At 38.8% G+C, this 10,459-nt stretch overlaps 1 protein-coding gene across 1 annotated transcript; it reads right to left on the reverse strand.

Annotated features, from left to right (window-relative positions):
• Nucleotides 1–1,262: 1,262 nt before the first annotated feature.
• Nucleotides 1,263–7,505, reverse strand: LOC109205763. The gene is made up of 4 exons (XM_019368509.1): nt 7,223–7,505; nt 5,588–7,175; nt 4,693–4,890; nt 1,263–1,782 (listed from the first exon to the last, which is right to left on the reverse strand). Exons 1-4 carry the CDS (start codon nt 7,503–7,505, stop codon nt 1,263–1,265), a joined length of 2,589 nt encoding a protein of 862 aa, XP_019224054.1.
• Between the last annotated feature and the right edge of the window lie 2,954 nt (nt 7,506–10,459).

Below are 10,459 nucleotides of genomic sequence, written 5' to 3' on the forward strand. Positions count from 1 at the left end.
AAAAAATGAATCCCCGGTCTCTCTCTATATCAAATAAAGAACAAAGTAACAAAATATAAATAGTGGGCCTGTTACCCGGTGGCCCTGTTACACTGATACAAAAATAGATTGGCCACTACTAAACTAACTATGACTAATTACAATAAAAGGCCCAAACAACATATCAACCTTTGTCTTCTATTAGTCTAACAGCCCCCCTCAAGTTGGAGGGTGGAAAAACCCCCAACTTGCGAAGATGGTAATGATGAGCAGGCCCAGGGAGCACCTTGGTAAGTATATCAGCAACTTGAGCAGCAGTGGATACATGAGCTAAACTGATCAGGCCATCACCAATCTTTCCTCTGATAAAATGACAGCCCAGCTCTATATGTTTGGTCCGTTCATGAAAAACAGGATTGCGAGCAATGTGCAAGGCAGCCTGGTTATCACAGTATAAAGGAACAGGAGCAGAAGAGGGAAGACCAAAATCAAATAATAATTTGGAAAGCCAAGTAACCTTAGCAACAGCTTTACTCATGGCCCGGTATTCAGCTTCAGCCGAGGAAAGAGAGACCACAGGCTGTTTCTTAGACTTCCAACTCACCAAACAGTCACCAGAAACACACAAAAACCAGTAATAGACCTTCTACTATCAGCACAAGAAGCCCAATCACTGTCACAGTAGGCTTTTAAACCAAGGTCAGGAGAATTACTGAAGAACAAGCCAAAATCAGAAGTCCCTTTCAAATAGCGCAAGAGATGGAAGGTAGCCTGCATATGAGGAATACGAGGGGTTTGCAAGAACTGGCTAAGGTGATGTACAGCAAAGCTGATATCAGGTCGAGTATGGGTTAAAAAATTCAGCTTGCCCACCAAACATCTATATTCCTCAGGCTTGGGCAAAAGATCACCAATAGAAGCTTGTAACTTCTCATTGATAGTAAAAGGACAAACCACAGCTGAAGAGGCAGAAGAGTGAAAAGACTCTAACAAATCATGAGTGAACTTCTTTTGGTGAAGAAGAACACCAGAATCACAATAAAGCACCTCAATACCCAGAAATAGTTAAGGGAACCAAGGTCTTTAATCCTGAACTGTTCATGTAGAAAGCCTTTTAAAGATGAAATCTCAGATAGATCAGTACCAGTCAAATCCACATACACAGCTAAAATAACCAAAGAAGAACCAGAACCCCTAGTGAATAGGGAGTAGTCATTCATAGAATGAGAATAGCCTCTAAAACAAAGAGCTTGAGACATCTTTGCATACCATTGTCTGGAGGCCTATCTCAAACCATAGAGGGATTTAAGTAGTTTACAAGCCAAAGGAGGAGAAGTAGATGAAGAGGGAGAAACAGACAAACCAGTAGGTATTTTCATGAAAACCTCTTCATCAAGATCCCCATGCAAGAATGCATTATTGACATCAAGTTGGAACAAGGGCCAGTGCTGTTCTACAGCAACAGCAATCAATGTTTTCACAGTAGACATTTTGACAACAGGGGAAAAGGTTTCATGAAAATCCACCCCTTCAACCTGAGTATCACCTCTAACTACTAACCTGGCCTTATACCTCTCTAGAGTCCCATCAGCCTTATATTTCACTTTATATACCCATTTACAACCTATAGGCTTTTTACCAGGGGGTAACTCAACAATATCCCAAGTTCTATTTGCCTCCAAATCCTTAAACTCCTGCCTCATGGCCTCCTGCCACTCATGGACAGCAGCAGCCTGTGAGTAAGTGTAAGGCTCAGGGATGTGGAGCTGTGAAGTGGTTGCATTGAATGATAAAGACTCAGAGCTAGAAGAACCAGGGGCAGAAATGGAATGAGGAAGATTGGAACAAACAAAATCCTGAAGATAGGCTGGGATAGAATAAGGTTGTGACGACCCAAAGGGTCATCACCTGTTTTCTCTTTCATTCCGTGCTTTCGAGGCCTTGAAAACCTCATTTATACTTGCCTCGATTTGCGTGCAAAGTCCGGGCGCGTAGCCGGAAAGCTTAAATATGAATTCTGTGTAAAAATTTACGAATTTTGATATTAATATGATTAAAGTTGACTTTGGTCAACATTTTGGGTAAACGGACCCGGACCCGTGATTTGACGGTCCCGGAGGGTCCGTAGAAAAATATGGGACTCGGGCGTATGCCTGGAATCGAAATCTCAGGTCCTGAGCCCGAGAAATGAATTTTTAAAAGAAATTGTTTTTCTGAAATTTATATGGAAATTTGAAATGAAAATGGATTAGAAAGCGTTGGTATCGGGCCCGTATTTTGGTTCCGGCGCCTAGTACAGGTCTTATATGTAGTTTAAGCGCTTCCTGTGAAATTTGGTCGAAATCGGACGTCGTTTTGACGTGTTTCCGACCTAAATATCTAAAAATGAAAGTTTATGAAGTTTGAAGAAAAAGTGATGATTTTGAGGTTTGATCCCTCATTTATGATGTTATTTTGGCGATTTGATCGCACGGTTAAGTCCGTATGATGTTGCTGAGTTAGTGTGTGTGGTTGGTTAGGAGCCCCGAGGGCTCGGGAGTAATTCGGGGGTGGTTCAGGGTGTTTTGGAACTTAGGAAGAGATCAGATTTTCTGCATTTTTTTCACAGACTTTTTGTTCTACGCGATCGCGGCCTAAGGCTCGCGTTCGCACTGCCTTGTGTCTCCCCTCCTTCGCGTTCGCGGTACCCTTCCCGCGTTCGTATAGTTCTGGTAACCCCTTCAACGCGTTCGCATATAGCCTATCGCGTTCGCATAGGCCAACCCTTGGACCCCCCCAGTTTTCCTTCTTCGCGTTCGCATATTACTCATCGCGAACGCGATGCTTCCCAGCCTGCCTTCTTCGCGAACGCGACCCAGTGTCGCGGACGCATAGAGTAAAACCCTTTAGTGATTTTTAAAGTTCAAAAACAGATCAGAGACGGGTTTATTCCCAATTTTCTCACGAGCTCTTCTTCTCCACAGCCCCTAGGCAACTTTTAGAGCGATTCTTCACCAAAGCTTCTTGGGTAAGTATTCTCTAACTCGTTTTCTTCATTTCTAACCTCATTTATCAAATTCCTAAACCTAAATCATGTAATTTAGGGTGTAAATTGGAGGAATTGGGTAGAACTAGGGCTTTTCAATTTTCTTTGATTTAGACCTCGTTTTGGGGTCGAATTTGAAAATAAATTGTATATTCGGGCTCGTGGAGGAATGGGTGCCATGGAATTGGTTCGAACTTCGGGTTTTGACCAAGCGGGCCCTGGGTCGATTTTTGGGATTTTGGGAAGAAAGCTTAGAAATTCATATTTAGGCATTGGGTTTAGTTTGTTTAGCTATTATTAATATTTTAAGGTCATTATTTCATAGATTTGACTGTGTTGGAGCCGAATTCGAGGGGTAAAGCTATACCAGAGGCTTGAGTTGAGTTTGGAGCATTCGAGGTAAGTGTTTGATCTAACTTTGGCTTGAGGGAATAGGATTAGAGTATTATTTGCTAATTGCTAAATGTTGAGTACGGTGTACAGGCATGGCGACGAGTATCTATAAATCGGTGTCTAGCGTGACCGTGGGTCTTTATTTGTGCTTAATTGGGATTCTGTAGTGACTCTTCCTCGTTAATTGATGGTTTCTATGTGATACGAAGAGAATGAGAAGGAAATATGATGTGTAAACTCTTTGGAGCGTTGGCTCTATTTTTGACTTGGTTAAAAAGTAAGAAATGAACGTAAGAGAAAGAGATGTGATAAACCCTTGCCGGGACGTGTAAGTTATTGTTGTTGCTCCCTTGCCGGGATTTAACTGCTTAGACGTATTCTCCCTTGCCGGGAAACCACTTATATATATTATGAAATGGGATCGTGTGGCACGCCGACCACTTATATATTATGAAATGGGATCGTGTGGCACGTCGACCACTTATATATTATGAAATGGGATCGTGTGGCACGCCGACCAGTTATATTTGCTGAAATGGGATCGTGTGGCACGCCGACCACCTAGTTATACTATGAAATGGGATCGTGTGGCACGCCGACCACTTATATAGATTATGAGATCTGATGTAGTTTCGTGTTTACTTCTGATAAGCTGTTTTCATCTGTATTTCCCCAAAGCATGTCCCCTCCCCGCCTTAATTGGTATTTTCTGCTGTTATTTCGTTGCACTTGTATATACATATATATCTGCACAGGTTGTTTTTGGTAGGTCCTGTCTAGCCTCGTCACTACTTCGCCGGGGTTAGGCCAGGCACTTACCAGCACATGGGGTCAGTTGTGCTGATGCTACACTCTGTGCATCTTTTTGCACAGATCCAGGAGCAGCTTTTGGGCCTCAGCAGTAGGATTTGATCGGGAGCTGACTTCAGTCCAGGGACTTTCGAGGTAGCCTAGCTGACGTCCGCAGGCCGGAGTCCCTTCTATGTTATTAGTTTGTTTTCCTTGTACCGAGACAAACATTGATGTACTTCTATTCATACTTTTTTTAGCACTCTTTAGTAGTTCGTGAGTTAGTGACACCGGATCTGGGTAGTGTTGTATTTAAACTTCCGCATTTGGTTTTCAGTTAGCTATGATTTTAAGACTTCCGCTTTTATTTAAATGACTCGTTTTATTTATATCGTTGTGATGTTATCAGAAAATGTTTTAATGCTTGACTTGCCTAGCTCCGACAGTAGGCGCCATCACGACTCCCGATGGTGGGAAATCCGGGTCGTGACAAAGGTCTGCTAGACCTCCTAAGAGGAGGAGGAGTAGAAGATGGAACAGAAGAAACAGGAACAGGAGAGGGTAGAGTAGAAGCTGAAATATCAGAAGGAAAAGTTGGAGGTAGAACAGAAGAAGAAAGGATAGGGATAGAGGTGGATGGAGAAGGTGTTGAAACAGAAGGTATATAAGGGGAAGAAGGATCAGAAGTAGGAGTAGGTATAGGGCTAGGTGAATCATAAAAAAAAATGATCAGGGGAAAGAGGAGAAGGTAATGCAGGTGAAGGAGAAGGAGAAGATGTAAGAAAAGGGAAAATGTGTTCATGGAAAATGACATCTCTGGAAACAAAACAAGACTTAGTGGTGAGATTGTAGAGTTTGTAACCCCTTTTGGAAAAAGGGTATCCTAGAAAGACACATGGAATAGATCTAGGATGAAATTTATCTCTATGGACCTTAGGCATAGTAGAATAACACAGGCAGCCAAAAGACCTAAGATGGGAATAGGTGGGAGCCTTGCCAAAAAGTAATTCATAGGTACTCTTGTTGTTGAGGAGAGGGGAAGGGAATCTGTTTATCAAATATGTGGCAGTGAGTAGGCAATCTCCACCAAAACTTTACAGGAAGATGAGATTGAAACAAAAGAGCCCTGGCAGTTTCTAGCAAGTGTCGATGTTTTCTTTCTACCACACCATTCTGTTGTGAAGTGTGTGGGCAAGAGGTTTGATGAATGATACCTTTTTCAGAGAAGAAAAATGCTCCAAAAGAAGAGGAACCTAATTCTAAAGCATTGTCACTCCTTACAGTCTGGACCTTGGTGTGGAATTGGGTTTCAACAATGGAAATAAAAGCTTTTAATAGGTCAAAAGCATTGCTTTTAGCCCGATGGCCCTAGTGTAATCATCTACTATAGTAAGGAAATACCTAGCACCAGAGTGAGTAGGAGTAGAATAAGGACCCCAAGTATCTATGTGAATAAGTTGAAAGGAATGAGAAGATTGAATGGAACTGTCAGGAAAGGGAAGTCTAGTTTGTCTTGCTAATGGACAAATAGGGCAAGTGAAGGACTGTTTGGAGGACAAGTCACAATTAACACCAGAAATAAATTTCATCTTGGAAAATGGTATATGCCCAAGTCTATAATGCCAAACAACATCAGAGTTATTCACTTTATTTGAAGTCACTATGGTATTTACAGATGAATTGTGATTCACATCAGCATCAGTAGTAGAAAGTACAGGTAAAGAGGAAACATGTAAAGAAGAAACAACTGAAGAACAAGTGTTCACATGAGCAGACTCAATGGGTGAGGTCACATGCTGAAATAGCTTGTAAAGTCCAGTGTCCAGCCTACCAAGCACCACTGGCTTCTTCACTGAAGGGCCCTGGAATGTGCAAGCAGACTTGGTAAACTGAACAACATCATTACAGTGATTTAAAAGTTTATGAACAGATATGAGATTATGTTTGAAACTGGGAATGTAAAGGACATTATGAAGGATTAAATCAGGGAACAAAGCTAAAGACCCAACATTGGTTACTTTAACTTTGTACCCGTTTGGGAGAGGCACAAGATAGGGAATGGGAAGAGTGATTATGTCAAAAAGTAGGCTTTTAATAGAAGTCATATGATCAGTAGCTCCGGAGTCTATTATCCAAACAATGCCATTCACACTAGATAACATACAAGCTCTATAAGAAACACCCTCATAAGGCATGAGCTTACCAGCAAAGTTAGCAGAAGCCAAAAGAGGCGGAGAGTGTGAGGAAGCAGAAATTTGGGATTGTTGCAATAAGGTCATCAGCTGGGAGTATTGATCCTTGGTGAGGCCAGGTATAACAGAAGAGTCTTCATGTTCAGTTGGACCAGCAGAACTACCAGGCAGAGAATTAGCACCAGGAGAGTCAAGCTCAACATGTGCAGCAGATCTGCGAGGAGGAGGTCCTTTATTGAACTTAAAATGAGAAGGATATCCATGCAGCTTATAGCATTTATCTATTGAGTGACCAGGTATTTTGCAGTACTTGCAAATAAGAGAATTCCTGGTCCCATCAAAAGAAACCTTAGAGGGGAATGAGGGCTTAGAAGTCCCAGCATGAAAGGAAGCAGATTGAGATGAAAACTGAGAGGCAGAAGACACTTGTCTCTGTTTTTCATCAGACAAGATAATGCTGTACACATTTCCAACAGACGGAAGTGGTTTCATCATTAAAATGTTGCTGCGAGTCTGCACATAGGTATCATTCAGACCCATAAGGAACTGATAAACCTTTTGCTCTTCATCCTCAGCAGCTTTTCCTCCACAAGTACAAACTCTGGTCGTGTAGGACGCAATCTCATCCCAGAGTTGTTTAATTTTGTTAAAATACAAGGCTATGTCTAAAGATCCTTGGGAAATGTGAGCTAATTCTTTCTTTAGCTCAAAGACTCTAGCCCCATCAGCTTTACCATATCTCTCTTCCAATTCACACCAAATTTCCTTGGCAGATTCAGAATATTCTACACTGATATCTCTTTTGACAAAGAGTTGATCAACCATGAAACTACAAGATCATTACATCGTTGCCATTGGCGAGCCAGAGGAGATCCAACAGGCGGCTTTGTAGAAGAATCGCTAATAAAATCGAGTTTATTTCGAATAGAAAGAGCAACCAAAATATTTCTCCTCCAGCTGTCGTAGCAGGTGCCATCAAATGGACTAGAAACCAAATAAGCTCCTAGGACGTCTGATGGATGCACATATAGGGGATGACAGGGATGTGTAAAATCATCCTCATGAAACACAGTGCGAGACACAGTAGATGAGGAGGAAGGCGTGATAGTAGGATTATCATTTGTCATTGTGAAAGTACAGGGTAAGAAACACAATATCCAAACTAATATTCAGCAAAATAAGAAATGTGAAGAAGAACTGATTTACCCCCCTCTTTTGCAACCGAAAAGAGAACAACCTTGTAAAAAATCAAAGAATAGGCTCAGCCGGCGCAGCAAAATGATGAAGAAACCCTAGCTCGAAGCAGTCGAAGCCCTAGCTCGAAATAGTCGAAACCCTAGCTCGAAATAGTCAGAGAATCATTCAATATCTCCATCAAAACTGAAGGTCCAGTAGAAGTAAGCAAAATATTCCGAAAATTCCAGTAAATTTGGACAAAAACCTATTTCAGCATGAAATCAACAAAAAAAGGACCAAAATTCGACGAAGAACGTTGTGGTTAACATCAATCGGAAGCAGACGAAATGAGCTATCAGGATCTACGCTCTGATACCATGTTAGATATTGTAGATCTAGAAAGGAGATGAAAATGAATTGAGCGTTACATCTGAGAGAAGCTTCTGAGAAGAAGAGAGAAGCATGAGATATTTTCTTATTATTCAGAGAAAAAATGAATCCCCGGTCTCTCTCTATATCAAATAAAGAACAAAGTAACAAAATATAAATAGTGGGCCTGTTACCCGGTGGCCCAGTTACACTGATACAAAAATAGATTGGGCCACTGCTAAACTAACTATGACTAATTACAATAAAAGGCCCAAACAACATATCAACCTTTGTCTTCTATTAGTCTAACATATGGGCATAATAAGACTCAACTTTCAAATATTTTTTCGACTTCAACTTTAAATACTTTTTTTGTTCAAACTTCAACCAAATCAAGTCCGTACGTGCCTATTTCATTGTCGGATGAGGATTTGAAGCACAAATAGGTATATGTCAGTGTCATAATATAATGAGAGGGACCATTACAGTTGTATCATAAGGTGCGTTTTGATATCTACGTATAGAAGATATATGATAAGATTGGAATATTGGATTGATTTAGGCAGATTAGTACCTACTATATTATTTGGTTTAATTAGGCGAATGAATAGCCATCTATATTGAATTCATTTAACACGAAAGGTTGATTAACATGAACCTAGAGTAAAGTTACCAATTTTCCTTCCTCTATGCAGGGCGATCCACAGTATTGGTTACAGGTTCACGTGAATTCATTAATTTTTGTACAGTCCGTGTATGTATATATATGTATATCTATATTCACTAAAACCCTACTTATATCGAAATATTAACTTGAAGTCGATATAGATATCTATAAACTTCAATCTCGGATCGGCCGCCTCCACCTCCACATGATATAAAAAAAATTACATTAGAAGAGTTCCTAACTTCCTACATACTTTTGTCTAATTGATAACAAGTTAGACATTCCTTAGTTTAACGTATTAACAGAAAAACAAGTAAGAAAGGGAGTTGCATTTGGACAGAAAAATGAATCTTCAATTTCAATATTCTTTACTTCAAAAGGAGACTATTTGCATAAAAGGATCCGACTTGGGCCATACTCCAAAGCAGAAAAGACAAAAAGAAAGTTTGGGAATTATTTTAGTTAGAGATTTAGCTTTTATACGCAAAATGATGTTAATAAATCTTACTCCCTCCATTTTAATTTATTTCAACCTATTTAACTCCACGTAAAATTTAAGAAAATGAAAAAACTTCTAAAACCTATAATTCAAATCAATGTTCATAGATATTTGTTTGCCTATAGGTCATGTCATTACGGGTAAGATGAAAAATTTAAAATTACATTCTTTTTAAATTTAGAAGAAAATCATTCTTTTTGAAACTAACTAAAAAGAAATAGGTTCATCCTTATTGAAACAGAATAGTATATTATTAACATATTTTAACTAATTGTGGCAGATCACATACTTAATCGTTAGAAGTATAATTGGAAATTGTATTTATTTGAAATATCAAAAAAATTCTTATCGACGACCATATCATTCTTCTTTAGAAAAGCAAAGTGTTATATATATATATATATATATATAAAAGACAGCTCGGTGCATAAAATATTTCGCGTTCATAAAGGGTCCGAGAAAAAGCAGTACCCAAAGAGTGTGATATAGACACTCTACCCTAATGCTAGCATTAGGGGCTACTTTCAAAGTTTAAACAAACCTATACGTCAAACAGAAATAACCTTATCGTGGATCTAATCCGTTCTAAAGAGGTTCTAGATGTATTTTGAAAATCGTTAGATTGTCCAAATCATTGTGGAGTCTATTAAGGAGAATTATTACACCATAAACTCCTTACGAGAAAAAGGAAAACAAAATAGTAATTAAATAAACAAACAATAGAAAGAAAAAGAGACGAAAACAGCTAGATCAACTTGCACCCAAGAGAAAGGAAATTCTTAGTGCCCCTTTGGACATAAAATTTGATGGAAAATTTTTTCAAAAAATTCTCATTTTTTCCGAAATCAGCGTTTGTTCATAAAAATTTTAATTTTCACTTTGAAGATGTATTTTCGAAATTTTCGAAAATTTGAAAAACTGCAAAAAGCTGTTTTTCAAAATTTTCACTCAAATCACTCACAAAACTTCAAAACAACCCAACTGAAATTTATGTCGAAACATAACTCTAAATTTCAAATACCATTTTCACTTGAAAAAATTTTTTACCATTTTTTTTCGAATTTTACAATACTTATGTCCAAAAGCCTACTTAAACAACTTGTTGTATGCTATCTTTGTGGATATACCTTGACTTTTTTCATACGTTGAGTCAATTAAAACATATTTTTTATTTGGGTGGTGATAATAATTGATACAATTATTGAACAACTAGCTAATCATTGGGAGTCCAATATTCTTTTCTATCCAAAAAGAATGACATCATTGTCATTTAGAGAGTCAATTGCTGTGATTTGCTTTCATTTAAATTTTTGTCACATAATCATACTGAATTAATATGTATTTTTATTATTTATTTGTTACTTAATTAT

Source organism: Nicotiana attenuata, unplaced genomic scaffold, assembly GCF_001879085.1.
Source record: "Nicotiana attenuata strain UT unplaced genomic scaffold, NIATTr2, whole genome shotgun sequence".
Lineage (NCBI taxonomy): Eukaryota > Viridiplantae > Streptophyta > Magnoliopsida > Solanales > Solanaceae > Nicotiana > Nicotiana attenuata.